The 14,912-nt window shown below is 51.5% G+C and overlaps 5 protein-coding genes across 5 annotated transcripts; 3 read left to right on the forward strand and 2 right to left on the reverse strand.

Moving 5' to 3' along the window:
* Window positions 1–690: 690 nt before the first annotated feature.
* Z517_11166 (uncharacterized protein) lies at window positions 691–2,598 on the forward strand (the record flags this gene model as incomplete). The annotated part of the gene is made up of 6 exons (XM_013424774.1): window positions 691–792; window positions 888–1,149; window positions 1,248–1,299; window positions 1,370–1,409; window positions 1,464–2,320; window positions 2,430–2,598. The coding sequence occupies 6 exons, from the start codon at window positions 691–693 to the stop codon at window positions 2,596–2,598; spliced, it is 1,482 nt and encodes a 493-aa protein (XP_013280228.1).
* A 779-nt stretch (window positions 2,599–3,377) lies between these two features.
* Window positions 3,378–3,882, reverse strand: Z517_11167 (uncharacterized protein; the record flags this gene model as incomplete). The annotated part of the gene is made up of 3 exons (XM_013424775.1): window positions 3,378–3,506; window positions 3,558–3,706; window positions 3,729–3,882. 3 exons carry the CDS (start codon window positions 3,880–3,882, stop codon window positions 3,378–3,380), a joined length of 432 nt encoding a protein of 143 aa, XP_013280229.1.
* A 1,142-nt stretch (window positions 3,883–5,024) lies between these two features.
* On the forward strand, window positions 5,025–5,552 carry Z517_11168 (uncharacterized protein; the record flags this gene model as incomplete). Its single annotated transcript, XM_013424776.1, has 1 exon — window positions 5,025–5,552. One exon carries the CDS (start codon window positions 5,025–5,027, stop codon window positions 5,550–5,552), a length of 528 nt encoding a protein of 175 aa, XP_013280230.1.
* A 2,454-nt stretch (window positions 5,553–8,006) lies between these two features.
* Window positions 8,007–9,330, forward strand: Z517_11169 (uncharacterized protein; the record flags this gene model as incomplete). Its single annotated transcript, XM_013424777.1, has 3 exons — window positions 8,007–8,446; window positions 8,539–8,562; window positions 8,613–9,330. The coding sequence occupies 3 exons, from the start codon at window positions 8,007–8,009 to the stop codon at window positions 9,328–9,330; spliced, it is 1,182 nt and encodes a 393-aa protein (XP_013280231.1).
* A 583-nt stretch (window positions 9,331–9,913) lies between these two features.
* On the reverse strand, window positions 9,914–14,410 carry Z517_11170 (uncharacterized protein; the record flags this gene model as incomplete). Its single annotated transcript, XM_013424778.1, has 2 exons — window positions 9,914–10,153; window positions 10,217–14,410. 2 exons carry the CDS (start codon window positions 14,408–14,410, stop codon window positions 9,914–9,916), a joined length of 4,434 nt encoding a protein of 1,477 aa, XP_013280232.1.
* Between the last annotated feature and the right edge of the window lie 502 nt (window positions 14,411–14,912).

Below are 14,912 nucleotides of genomic sequence, written 5' to 3' on the forward strand. Positions count from 1 at the left end.
GATGAAGTCCATGGATAGTTGATGTGACTTTAGCATTGAAGAGTGTAAACCGAAAATATGGTGATAGACTGACTCCACAAAGTCCTGTTTAGGCTTAGCGCGACTGTATATTGATACCTGATTGGCCCAGTGGAGACCGCAGCCCTTCCCCGTCATGCCCCGCTCAGCTCGTCTCCTCCGTATGGCATTTCTTCGATTCACGCTTAATAAACCCTCAGTAATTTACATCAAAGCCCATCTGAGAGATCACTACCAAGTTCGAACGCGTCGTGAGATAGCCGTCTATGTTCTTTCCTGATCTGGACCCTTGCCGAGGGATTGCAGCTTCAAGTACCCATGATCGACCCAAACCGGTCCACCATGACCGAGGGAGCCCAGATCCCCATTGGGATACCGGCCAGCCTCACCTGTCGGGCCGCTATAGTGCCAGTCGGCTACTCATTGTCTTCGCGCCAGTTACCGATTGATACACACGCTTCCCCGGCTTCTCCGCTTTTCTGGAGAGCATCTTTGGGGATATCACAAAGCGGGTAATGCACCTATATAGCGAAATAGAAAGAAACTCATAAAGACATGGCATGCCTTCCCCCAAACTTCGAGAGTCAACAACCTCCTGGTTGACCTACAAGCCTATATTGGCATACAAGCACAGTCCTTCTAGTCTCGACGAAATCAGAGTCTACTTCAACCATGAACGACTATGGCCTTTTGTGCATCATCTACCTCACCTTCGGGGCCTTCTTCTACGGCTATGACTCCGGCCTGACGACGTCCGTCATCGGGTACCCTCGTGTGCGTCGCCTCTCCTTTGAGGACTTTTTCCCTCTCTTGATGCGACGGTCAATGTTCTCCGGCTGACAGATATCTTTGGCATTGGTGGTTTCCAGTTCATCACCTATTTTGGCTTCGACGCCACCCTCCTCGGCGTTCTCGGGTCCATCTACTATGCTGGCCTCTTCCTGGGCGGGCTGGCCATGCTCTACGTGCCCAACAAGATCGGAAGACTCCGGACCATCATCGTGGCGAGCGTGATCGCGCTGGGCGGGAATGCCATGCAGGCGGGCGCGCAGAGTCTTCCCGTGTTGTTGGTCGGACGTGGCATCGGCGGATTTGCCGGAGGGCTGGTCTATGCTGTCTGCCCTACGTACGGTTCGTCCACCTCGCATCGCATCTTCTCTCATGGATCTCCCCATTGTATCATTTTTTGGACTGCCTTGAATCACTCACTCACTTATGTGGTCTAATAGCATCCGAGATTGCTCCACCGCACGTTCGAGGACGGATTGGTGGCTTATACGCGTACGTTTTTTAACGATCTCTGAGAAAAGAAATTGCAGAGGACAAATAGCTGATGGGCGGACAAACACAGGATTAACATCTCCCTAGCATATGCCATTACAGAATGGATGGTAAATTCCGACCTCGTCAGATCATCCCACCTTTCCTAATATCTTCCTTTTTAGGGTCTTGGATTCTCATACATCGAGAGCGACGCGGCCTGGCGCGTGTTTTTCGGGCTCCAGGTCCTCCCGCCGCTGATCATGCTCGTCGGAGCCATCTGGATGCCCGAGAGTCCGCGGTGGCTGATCATGAAGGGCCGGGACGAGGAGGCGCTCGTGATCCTGCGGCGGATGCACCAGACGTCGGACGACGACACGTTCTTCATGGGCGAGTTCAACCAGATCCGCGCGCAGCTGCGGCTCGAGGCCGAGCAGAAGGTCAACCCGCTGACGGTCCTCAAGCGGCCGTCGTACCGCAAGAGGCTGTACATCGCCTTCATCCTCGTGACGGGCCAGCAGTTGACGGGCGTCATCCCGCTCCAGAACTACCAGGTCATCGTGTACGGCAGCCTCGGCGTCGGGGGAAAACTGCCCCTGGTGCTTGTCGGCATCTGGGGCACCGTGGGCGTCTGCTCCAACATCCCCGGCGCGTGGTACTTTGACCGCTGGGGCCGGCGGCGGGTCATGCTGGTGTCGCTGGCCATCATCATCCCGTCGTCGATCCTCCTCTCGGCCTTCTGGGCCAGCTTCGAAAACAGCGACAACCTCAACAAGACGTACGGGATTTTGGCCGTCGTCGCCATGTTCCTCTTCCTGGTCGGCTACTCTGTCATCTTCAACAGCTTCACATTCACCTACATCCCGGAGATCCTGCCGACGCCCGTCCGCGCGGCCCTCGGGGGATTCATCACCGCCTGGGGGAGCGCCTTTGTCATCCTCCTCGTCCAGGTCACGCCCATGGCCATCGAGCACATCAGCTGGAAGTACTTTATGATTTTTGTCATCTGCACAGCCATCTTCGCCGTGGTATTTTACTTGTAGTAAGTGTTTCTTTGACCTAGAATCCCCCCTTCTTCCGTTTTCGAGTCGTGAATACTTTAGTCACACACCCCAACCTCCTCGCCATGAGCTAATATTTGACCGAAACAGCTTCCCCGAAACAGCCAACAAGACGCTCGAAGAAGTCGAGGAGCTGTTTGGAGATCCCGTGGCGATTCACATCGAGGACGCGGCAAGGCAAGCGGAGCTGGACCCGGTCGCGTACTTGAAGGACCACGAGAAGCATGCGGCCGTTGAGAAGGTCGACGGAATACCTTGAGACCGACCCTCTTTCAGGCTCCCCGCACTGATTCCAAGACACCAAGCTGCGGCCAGTCATCCGGATACGTTTTGCGAAGATACATACATTCTTGAAGTGGCCTCGTATTGTGCTTGAATCCGAATAAGACCCGCGGCTAAATGATTTGAGAGAGAGAGAGGGAAACAAGCCGCGTCTGAGTGGTATATGACGCGTTCGGTGGGCAGGTACCAGACACCCTTGGCCCGTCATTTCTGGACTGGTTCGAGGAAATGCTCCCATTATCTTCAATACAAGGTGGGAAAAGTGGAACAGAAAAACTAAATAAATAAATGAAAGCAGGATACAGCCTCAGAAGAGAAAAAAAAAAATTAGTAAGTTTTGAACTTCCCCTGATATGCATGTCTAGTGCATATCACTTGGTGTATTAGTGATGTACGAAAGTGTGGTGTCCTAAAAACCCATAAAAATTCGGTTGAAAAGCGATCGCGTCTGCTCCACTGTATCCCGCTCTAACTTGGTTTTCTTGTTGGTACGCATGATAATGATACCTCGCCCCGCCGAGGGATCCTGGTCACCTAGGTGCCCGTCTACGCCTGCGACCTCTGATGACCCTCAGTCTCCGCGGGTTGTCCAGGTTATCGGCCATCGTGCAAAATGACCTAGGCAAAGGGGTTTCCCTGTAAGGTCGCCAGAACGTTGGATGCCAGTCCGTGTCGGGATTGCCAGACAAGAAATCTGTGCCTCTCTTGTTCATGTCCGACTTTCGTTGTCTCCATGTCGATGTAATCGTAGACCGGTCAGGCGAATCCATGTGGACCAGCGGCGCCTTGAGTTCGTATACCGTTCGCGATCTTTAACTGATCTCTGATGTTCCTTAACTCTCCTGTGATATTCTGTAGTTGTGCTACAAGTGCCAACATGGATGCCTGTGTGAAACGGGCGTGGAAGGCAATCGTGTCAGCGAAGGAGTTACATACAGTGTAAACTCCGTTAGTCTCGCGTGCAACAATTGCCGCCGTCTGTGCCACAGCATCAGCAGCCCGCCTGTGTGCGACTGCTGCCTCACACCACATTTCCGTGTTCTGCGCTGTTTTCAACGCGGCGATGGCATCGGCAGAATTTCGCTCTGTGACGCTGTTCACTCAAACGTTGCCCATCAGGCAATATCCTGGTGCGTACTTCATTGAGTAATTTGGTGGTCTCATTTGAAAGACGACCTTTCTTTACGTTTTTATACGATGCAGAGCCCTTTTCCGCGAGGCTGACGACGTCGACAAATATGGGAAGGGGCGTTGGCGGCATCGCGAACGTATGAACAAAAGGTCGCGACGGGGACGCCGCTCAGGAAGGAACTCAAGTTACGGGGTACGTTGGCGCAAAAAGGATCTGGAAGGGCTCAACCGAAGTCGCCAATCAGTTCTTCGTTTGATGATTCTGAATGGCTAAAGAAATTAGTGGGGGCGGAGGGATCGGTTGTGACTTGAACTCCTCAGTTAGCCTTGTTACCTTAGCACAGACCATGGACCTACGAGAAAGGCCTGGTAAAGAGATTCGACAAGCCGTCCGCCTCCACCGCCTTCCTATCAACCCGCCTAAAAGCGGGCATGATACTCTCTCAACACCAATTCCCATGCGCGACAAGGCCATTCCATTGTCAATGGCCGACGATACCTCTTTTTGTGACCTCACACAAGCATACGTAGTGATCCTGGTAGTATACATTCGATTTCCCGTATGGATCAGCGATGCCGTAGTGTTCCATCTTATCAGCGACGTGTAGGACGGGTAAGCCTTTTCGAACTTGGATGTCAGGATCGACAACAGTGAGGGTGTGGGGACCTCGATATTTTCGTTGTGCTCTTAAATTTGCGAGGTCTTCAATTTTGGAGGGAGAGGTGGTAAATGAGATAAAGGGTGTTGGTGTCTAAGCTTTGCGATCAATATGGATGGTTAACCAATACTTCCGAGAGTTGAAGGTATCAAGGCATTCACGCTTCGCTCTTGACTTCATACAGCCATCGTCATCTGGTTGGCTTCCTGAGCAGTGGTCCTAGAGTCTGAGAAATGGCTTGTCGAAGATCTGGAAGTAGTGCGTCCGCCATGAATGTCGGTCCTCCTCCGCTTCAAACACAGTCGCTGATAGAGGGTTTGGTAGGCTCTAAACAATATCACTGTCGAGGGAGACTGCGTTCTCTATTGCTAAGACGACATTCGACGGTGATCACTGATCCGTGCGTGGATCTTGACTGCATCGGCGACGACACCCCTCCTCCCGAATCGCGGGGAAAAGAGACGCGGGTGACCGACCGCCTTGGCGGAATGCGATCATTGACATCTCGGTGCGTGATACTTCTTACTCATACCCATATATAAATGATATAGTACTGGATCTTGCGCAGAATTAATTGCGTCATCTAGATCTAGGCATCCAAGCTACCAACACTATGGTTATGAACAAAATTGACCCCAGATCCCCAGATCCCGATGATTCTACCGCCTATTCTGGCACAACACCCTCTGAAACGACCGTTGATAACCTCGACGGATCTGACAATGTCGATCTGAGCGTCCCCTCCGCCCCTTGGCCCGGATCCACCTATATCATCCGCTCCACCTCATGCGGACGCTTCCTCTCGCTGGTTGACGGGAATGTTGTGCTAGCCCACCAGAATGGCCGAAGCTCTATACGCTGGAAGTGCGCAGATCGAGAAGGCTGGCTCGGCTTTAAGAACGAAGCCTCCGGCAAGTGGCTAGGCTACAATGGCGACGCAATACGCTGTTCGGCCGGGGAACACAAGGCACGTGAGAGTTTTGTCGTCCGTCCGAGACCAGAGGGAGGCTATGTCTTGCTAGTGACCTCTTGGGAGAACCTCTGGGCTGTGGGGGTTAAGAGGGTGAAGGAAGTGGAGACGTTAGCGACAATCAACAGAGGAGTATCCCGCGGCCTCATTTGGGATTTTGTCGAAGTTTGATTCTAGAAATGCCTCACCCTTGCACTGTCCTGGAGGCAGGAGGAAGCCCAGGAGAGAATAGACAGTGGTGAGATGGGGAGAGGCTATAGACCAAAGCGCATCAACTCATACGGCGGTGGGAATGGCAGGATAGGCAACACACGGCTATGAAGACAGCTCTCAACTTGATTCATTGACTATCTGAAAGAATCTGCCAAAGGTTACAGATGAAGAAGGACTCCCAGCCTAAGTGCTAGATCTCGACCAATCAGAAGGCAGGTTTGCCTCCCTGTACCTACACTTTACAGCCAAATGCCTTCGCCTTGCCATTGGTTCGCCTACCACAGCAAACCTCCCCCCATCACAGTGGGTCCACTATAAAATTGGGATTTGTCCTTAGCTGGGGACCTCGGAATTGGTGGTCTACATATGCTGCAAGGGACATCCGTGAGTTCGAAAGTCAACCCTCCCTGTGAAAGTCCAACCACCTTGCCTGAATGGCTCCACGGGAAGGGTCGCATTTTGTCCGCAAGAGCCCTGTCTACTGGCTAAATAGGACACCCGATTTCGCACCTGACTGTACATACATAATAAGCCTACGTTTTGGGTACCTGCCCAATCCACTCTTTACTACCTACCTACAGTGCGTACTAGCACCAACCTTGCACGTTACTTGGTCCTTGGTACTTATTCCTCGTACCTACAGTATGTTTGTACATATGTACCCGCCTACCGAGTTGGCGCCTTCCAACTCCTACCCTTTCAGGCTAGTTAGGACTTCCCGATCCGGCAGCAGATTTTTCAAATATTATTATTACTAATCAGCCGGATCCCGTAAGATTCTGTACAAAGTTCTGCATGGGAGGTAGGGACAGTAGTAGACCCTGCATCATTTTGAGGCACGTTGGGAGGGGTTGCCGGGTTCCGATTTCTAGTGTACAAGAGAGCCCGAGCATATGTACTTGGTATGTATTTTCATTACCTGGAGATAAAGTAAAGTGTGTCTCAGCTACAGAAGATAATGTTGGGTTGGTAGACAGGTAAAATATCCTCTGTGGTTTGCTGCGTCGTTCAATGCCCAAGGATACATATATATATGCATAACAAACGAAAATGCATCCCTCTGTGCTCGCTGGAGAGTGCCGAGAACTCGCAGTACAACTTGAAAGATGCCCTGTGTCGGATATGCGGTGCAGACGACAGTGCCGTCCGTTTCATTCTTAAAACCACCATCATCACGAGGCACCAAGGCTCCAGTCAGTCGCCTTTCCCCCTTCGCATCCCGCTCTGCGATCAGCTCTGGTGGCTGTTCCATGCACACTTATCTAAGCACATAGATTGAGTCGCCAGTTGTGCCAGTGGTGTAATTAACCCATGCGTCTGAATGGCTTTCGTCCAAGCGAGCTTTCTTGGCCCCGTCTCGGCCGTTTTCTCGAATCCCCCCCAATGACGCCCCATGTCCTGCGCCCTCCTTACATAAGACAGGTGAACCCTTTTACCGACCACGGAATAGTAAGGTTGTCAGCTCGAAGCTTGGGAGGGTTGGTGGCTGGCCTTTTCCCCGCTGCCAACAAGGGCGTCCCGCTGATACTCGCATGGCTAGAAAGGAAGGGAATCTGCACTACTCCTCCCGGCACCATTGTGGTCTTAGCGTGCCTCGTATTCCCGCGTCTGCTGTTTGACCCTCCAAAAAACCTTGTTTGGGATTCGGCAGGGCTGACCAGAACGAGCCGGACGGGCCAAGGTTGTGCAGCAGGATATATATGGGCTTGAACATTTAGGCTCGAGGGAGGAGAAGGGTAAAGGGATGGAAGAGTGATGAAATAGAAACTACTTCCTTGGACTCCTCAATTCGATGCCTTTTCATATCCAAGTCACAAAGTCATGGTAGAAATCCAGTTTCTCCTCGTAAAGCCCGCGCCGGGCACAGAATCTCGTCGCGCCCGCGAGTTGCGAAACTCGGCCGCACGATCGCACGCCGCGCGCATCACCCACAACAGAGCCAGACAGAAGAAGAGAGATGTCCGCGAGGGGGAAGTTGATGAGGGAGAGACTTTCGATTGCAGTTGTTGTCACAGTGTATCGCCCATAACGACAACTGACAGCAATGCTTTATCGCGCTGGATCGAAACACACGGCGGCGGCGCCATATCTCGCCATTCATTCGTGCGGGATCCAGACCACAATGCGGTCTCCCACAGGCGCTTTTCTCTCGCGGGCGGGGCCCAAGACCAGAATTTCTTGGGAATGATTGTTGGACAGGGTAAACAGGACCCCTTCGCTTCATACGAGGGCAGTCAACTCCCGCGTCGAATGCTTGAAGTTCTTGAGCATGGTGAGTAAACTCGCGAATGCTATTCACGCAGCCAGTACGACCTCACAACACCTCCACACTGAGACTATCAACTAGGAGCGCTTTTAGGACTGCTGTACTGACTAGCCCCCAACATAGCCTACGAAGTTGTCTGGCCAAAGATGGTCCAGGCCGAGGACAAGCAGCTTGCAGTGACGAAGAAATCCTGGAGACAAGCCGCGGTGCAATATCCATTTCTTTTCCATTGCCAGGTCATGGGCGCTGCTGGGGCGGCATTGAGCCTCTGCCAGGATGAAGGGGTAGCCAAGTATCTCTCCCTCAAGCGACTGGAGCACCAGATGACGGCTATCAAGCTCATCCGGGAAGAGCTCCAGCTGATCAACAGTGGGATATCGGAGCCGTCAGATGAGCTGGTCATGGCAATCCTGAATCTCGTCACCTCGTCAGGGGATGTCAATGAGTCACCCGGAGAGGAGGTACATCCAAAGTCGCCGCTCGCACAGGCCCAACCTGTTGGAAGGGTCAAGTTGAACGATACGCATCTTCAAGCCGTACATATGCTCATTCGACGCAAAGGAGGACTGCAGGGGCTGAGTTCATAGTAAGTCTCTCAACAAGTCACCCACTACCGAAGATGGGAAATCCAAATATCCACGTTTGGTTTTGCACCCTTCGAACACTAATGGAAAATAGTGCTCTGGCCTACATGATCGAGGTGTAAGTATTCAAGAGACCATCCGGACTCGCATTTGGTTGACCATGGGCAGTGTCGACATCTATGTGGCTGCTCTGAGGACCAGCCGTCCGCTTTACCCTTGGATCCACGGACCCCAGGATCTGGTCGCCAAGGGTAAGTGGACTCCAGATCAGCATGCGGAGGGGCTCTCAAAGGTCCTGGGTTCAGGGTTGGCGGTGCTGGCGGCCATCGACGTCAGAATACATCGGCTGTACCTCGAAGTCTGTAAGATCACCATAGCCCTGGACCAGTATCAACGAGGCGCGGAAGGTCGACCCTCCTTAGCCGATCTCGTGGACGCGAGGAACAAGACCCAGCACGGCTTCTCGAGCCTGACTCCGGCAAAAGAGACCGACACGGGCGCCTTCGAAGCCCTTTACGAGATCTGTAGACTTGTGGGTTTGATTTTCTGCGAGATGGTGATCCTGCCTCTCCCCTACAACAGCGGCGTCAAGCCTCGCCTCTCCCGTCAACTTCGTACCGCCTTGGAGACTCCTAGTCTTCGCCCCTTTTGGAAATCGACCAGCTACGGAGAACTGGTGATGTGGGTTGTCTTCGTGGGAACAATCGGAGCCACATTCACCAAGTCTCGGCCATGGTATTTGCAGCAACTGCGAGGCTTGGTCGACGATCGGCAGTTGGATTGGGACGGATTCAAAAGGCTCATGGAGAGATTCCTCTGGTGGGATTTTGTGTTTGAGGTCCCTGCCGCCAGGATGTGGAGGGAAATGAATGCAACGAAATTGTGAATGGAGCGTCTGGCGCTTTACTTGGCTGCATTCGAGCCGGAGACTGCGCTACGGACTGAGGATTCGGGCATCAAAATGGGATGAAATGACACCTGGGAGAACCTGGAAGGTTGCGGTTTACTTTGGTTCGTTTGGAATGTATAACAGTGAACATCAATAAAGGCGTCTCGAGGAACAAACACATTTGAAATTGTCACGCCTGCCTCCATCACATTGAGTAAAGTTGCCAAACAGGCCAAACAGGCCAAACATGTCAAATGCCCAATAATGTCTGTCTACTGCCGCAACGAGGAATGCCATGGTCAAGAAGAACAGTTCTTGGTTTCCTAGTTTCCTACTAGAATGACAACAAGCACGCAGTACAGTTAAGATTCACCCCTGTACAGAGTACCATTGCATTGATATACTTGAACGCTCAGCTTCCTTCTTGGTATGCCAACTGCGCAAAACGGGAATAGTAACACATCATCCAGGCGTGAAAGATCCAAAAGTCATAGCAAATAAAATGTCATGAAAGTCGTCCATCCAAGGCGCCCCATTGACACAGTCAGTCACTTCATTCCCATTACTATCAACATGCTGATCACCGAAATTGTCCTGGCGGTCCACCGGTCGTCACACCCTCACTGGGCGGCTGCCCCTGTCTTCGGCTTCCTATAGCCAAATAGTCTCTATTCTCCACTGTGACGCTCTTCGTCATGTGGTTTACCTTGTAGATGCCCACTAGGCGTTCCGCGAGCTCGAACATGTTGTTTCGCAAGGAGATGACGATAAACTGTGCGTTTTTGGTTCGCTCTTTGATGTAGCCTGCCACGATCGACACCTGCAAGATTATAAGTCAGCATTCGAGACACCCATCGGTAAGCAAGCTGGGTATTTAACTTACGTTTCTGAAATCCAGCGCCGCATCAATCTCGTCCATCACGTACAACGGAGTCGGCCGGTACACATGTAGTGCAAATACCAGGGCGAGTGAACTCAATGTCTTTTCGCCACCAGACAAATTGCCAATGTTCTTCCAGCTTTTCTTGGGAGGCATGACAGAAAACAGGATGCCTTCGGAAAATGGATCAAGACTGTCTACCAGTTCGAGCTCGGCATTGCCTCCGAGCGTGATGAGCTGGTACATAGACTTCAGATGCGAAGAGATGGTGGTGAAGCCTGTCATGAACTGGGTAAGGCGGAGGTTGCGAAGATCAGTCAGTCGTGTTTTGGCCGCATCCCTAGTCTTCACCGCACTCTTGAGATCACTTGTTCGGGAAGCCACTTCTTGACATCGACGCCGATATTCAGCGATAACGCTCAAATCAATGCTCGAAGCATTAGATACCTTCTCTTCGAGAGCCGCAATTGAGGCGACAAGATGGTCTTTGTTCTTGTCAAGGAGCTCATCGCGGGTGAATATCTGCAGCTGCCTGCTTGCCGGGGTGGGAGGGGCATTTTGCTCCTCCTCATGTGGTTCTTCATCAACGTCCATGGCGTCCGGATCTGCTTCAGGAGGTGCGTCCGGCATGTCCTCTTCATCCGCCGGCCTCTCAAGCCTTTGCTGGTCTGGATCTGGGGATATCGCTTCCAGGTCGGTGGTATCATGTAACGTTAGTTTGGACAACTTTTCTGTCCAGTAACGATTCTTCTTTTGATTGTCCGCCAGGACCTTGTTGTTTTCCTCAAGCTTGTTCTTCATCTCAATTTCAACAGCTCTCGTCGAGTTCAATTCGGCTGTTTGCGCATCAAGATTCTTCTTCAAATCTCCAAGTTCGTCCTTCATCCTGGTCTGTTGTTCTTCAGCTTGATCCACCTGGCCTCGCAGCTCCGCAGCAGCAGACTTGTGTCTCTCGATATCCTGTTCCAGCTGTTCAAGGTCTTTCGATAGAGATTCAAGTTCCTTCTCTGCGTCCAATTTGGTCTTTTCGTTCTTGGTCTTGAGCTTCTCGTTCTTCGTCTTGGCCACTTCCGCGTTGGAGATGTCGTCATTTAACATGTCAATTCTTTCTTTAAGGCCATCGACTCGAGCCTTCTGAGTTCGGAGCTGAATGCCACCAACTTCCATGATCTTGTCCTGCAGAGCTTGGATCTCCGCCTCCACACTGGCCGTCTCGGAGTGTAATTGTTCAAGCTCCTTGTTCATCGATTCAATGTGCGTTTGGAGACGGATGATCTGAGTGTCGTCGACTGAAGTACTAGCCAACTCGGTGAGGAGATCTTGGATTCGTCTTTGTGCGTCTGCAATATTCCTGGTGCAGGTCTCTACTTCGAGATTGGTCTTCTGAATAGCGGTTTCCAGACGTGGAATCTCTTCTTGCTTCTCTCTGAGGCTTGCCTCAAGTTCCCTTTGTCTCGTCTGAAATGCCTCGAACTGCTTCTCTAGTTGATCTCGTTCGTTTTCAAGCTTCTGAACCTGCTCTTTGGTGGTATCTGAACACAACTTGGATGACATGGCACCACGTGCAACACGAGTTCCACCACCACTCATAGTCCCGGAGACGTCGATCAATTGACCATCAAGAGTGACTACCCGCCATCGTTTGGCACCGTAAGCAATTCGATTTGCCTGTTCGAGATCTTGTGCGACAAGAGTATTCTGCATGACGCTGTAGAAGGCTGGGGCAAATCGTTCATGCTTGGGCTTGATGAGATCAAAGAGTCGAGGTACGTTCTCGGGAGTTTTTATAGGAGACAGATCGCGCTGAGCAAGTTTGTCGAGAAGAATGAAGTTTGCTCGCCCCAAGTTGTTCTTCCGGAGATATTCGATACACAACTGGCCAACTTCGACATTGTCAACAACCATGTTCTCCAATGAGGGACAGGCTGTGGAAATGGCAACGTCGAACTTTTCATCGATCGTACCTAGATTGCCGAGGCGACCGTGGAAGCCATCGATGCGGCCTGAATCCCTGAGCCGTAACAAGCCCTTGAGCACATTGCTTTGATTCTGACTGGTTGCGAGGCTAGCACGTGCCTCATCAGCCTTTTGCCGTGCCGACGATATCTGTGATCGAACCTCGGGCTCACTAGCGGCGAGCTTCTGTAGAGCATCTTGGATTTTCCTAATATCCTTCTCCAATCGGGCCTTTTCGTATTTTCGTTGCTCGATTTCTTCGAGCTTCGTGGTCTTGTTCATCTCAATGCTCGCAACTCTTTCATTGGCTTGGTCTATTGATTTTTGACCGCTGTTAGCTTTCTCTTGGAGGATGTCGAGTTCGGATTGTGCAACAGCGATAGCAGACTGTTTTTGGTTGATTTTGGCGTTCCACGGCTCCAACGACTTTTGCTTCACGGCAATCAGATCAGACAAGCCTTGGGTCTTCCCCTTGAGATCATCCCTGATGGCAGCTAGCTTTTTTTCTTCTTGCTCCATCTCCTTCTCAAGTTCGAGAACCTCTGCACCTTTTCGTTGGACATCACCCGTGTGTCTTTCGACAAGACTTTGGGCTTCAGATGCAGCCAAGCGACTAGAAGTAGCGGTCTTCTCTGCTTTCTTCTGTTTGCCCCCAATAAATTTGCGCTTTTCATCAAACTTGACGCCCTCCTTGTCAAGCTTAGCTAATTCTTTGTTCAGATCTTGGACTTGCTTCTCGATTCGTTCATACTGTTTGACCGCTTTGTGGTACGCGCTTTCGAGTTCTCTAATGGCATCCTCATTACCAGCATGCTTCTCCAACTCAGCATTGAGCTGCTCTTGAATTTGCTGTATTGCCTCTTCGGTGACTTTGTTGTTGTCTTCACATTCGGCGATGTAGATTTGGTACAGGGCTGACTGCTTTTCTGCCAGTTCGTTTTCGTCGCGGATAAATGTCAGAGCTTTGTTTTTCTTGTCTTCGAGGCTATTCTTTTCTTTTTCGACATGCTGGACGCGACCCTGTTTCTCAACGCAGATTTCATTGAGGCTTTCAAGCTCGACAGCTGCTTCTTCAATGGGTGTCTTGTACTTCGAGGTTCCAATGATGTCCTCGAGATACTCCAGCAGCCCATCGTCGTGTTCGTTTGCAGCCTTGGGCTTCATCTGCGCAATGGACTCGACCTCGCCCTGTAAGATCAAGAATCGTTTGTGGTCTAGGTCGATACCTTTGTCCTTGAGCAATGTCGTCACTGTCGTAAAATTCGTCGTCCTGCCGTTCAAGTAATAGTTGCTTGTGTTGTTCTTGAACGCTTTCCTGGAGACCACAAGTTCTGAGTCTGGCACTATTTCGTGCTTCCCTCCGGGTAGATCAATGATCTCTTGAAAGTAGACCTCAACCTCGCAGAAATCAAGATCTTGGTGATGTGCAGAGTTGTGAATCAGCGCCGAGATTTTGCCCTGTCTCATCTTGCTCGCCCTGAAGCCGAAGACGAAGAGCAGAGAGTCAATGACGTTGGATTTTCCAGAGCCGTTGGGCCCCACAACCGCAGAGAATGAAGCATGGAAGGGTCCAACGACTTGCCTTCCGGCATAGCTTTTGAAGTTGGTCATGACTAGCTGTCGAATGACCATCCTAGACTTGGTTCCGGTTGGCTCTTCTGCAAGGGGAACGGCCTGTGCTCTTGCCCGTATAACAATGTCCATTGGTTTCTCTATCATTGGATCTGCCGTTCTTATTGGTTTGGGCGACTCTTGATAGGCCTCCTGCGGCACATTTTTGTTCAACGCCTGGCTGGTGATGTCTTTCAGAGGCGTTCCAGTCAAGATCTCTGGTGCAGCAAGGGTCGTGGTATCGGGAGGGGATAAGTCCGGTAGAGGTGGTACGACAGAGGACCTCCGGCTTTTTCGAGGAACGGCACTCTTTCGTTTTCGTGGTGATGAAGCCTTTGTTGGAGAGGTAGGGTCACTGGCCGGCATGGCCTCTTCTGGGTCGAATATCTGCGAGGGTTCAATGCCCTCGCCGGTCTTGAACTTGCGTGAGCGCGACGACTTCTTGGGTGATGCATCGACGCTGGCAGTTGTCTGTCTTCTCGTAGACCTGCGCGGGCTTCGCTTCGGCGCGGGCGTAAACTCCTCATCGTCATCCTCTTTGATGAGGCTCAACTCGTCGTCCGACTCTTCTACTATAACATTTTTGCGCGCAGCGCGGCGCGTCGGCCGAGCTGGCGATTCAGCCGACATCCTGGACTGCTTCTCGTAAGTATTCGAAAGCTTGACTCTTCAATTGAGGAAGCTGGTTGTTTGTCTATGTTGACACTGACGAAAGAGGAAATGGCGCGCCGAGTGCCAAGCATTGTCTCTTGCTTGAGGCAGTACGGATAAACCTTGTTCCATTCCTGCCAACGATAAACTATCACGCCGCCACGCCGATATACCAGGCACGTGATAAAATGCCGTTGAGCGGAATTATGTTGCAAGAAAGGCCTACTGGACCAACTCGAGTGGTTGAGGGATTGTCCGTTTCTTATGGGCAACAACCCTGCGCTAAACGAACCTCAATGAATGATTAAGCCTGAGATATACAGTCACAAGGGAGCTTTACCACGTCAAGACATTGAAGGACAAGAAGTGCAACAAACCGTCTCATGGACGTCTCGACCTTTTGTCTATCTAGGTGTATCTATCCATCTTTCCCTAACTCAGGAGGGTCTCTATCCCCGTGCAAATCAGCCAACGCGACGGC

Source organism: Fonsecaea pedrosoi (genome assembly GCF_000835455.1).
Source record: "Fonsecaea pedrosoi CBS 271.37 unplaced genomic scaffold supercont1.7, whole genome shotgun sequence".
Classification (NCBI taxonomy): Eukaryota; Fungi; Ascomycota; class Eurotiomycetes; order Chaetothyriales; family Herpotrichiellaceae; genus Fonsecaea; species Fonsecaea pedrosoi.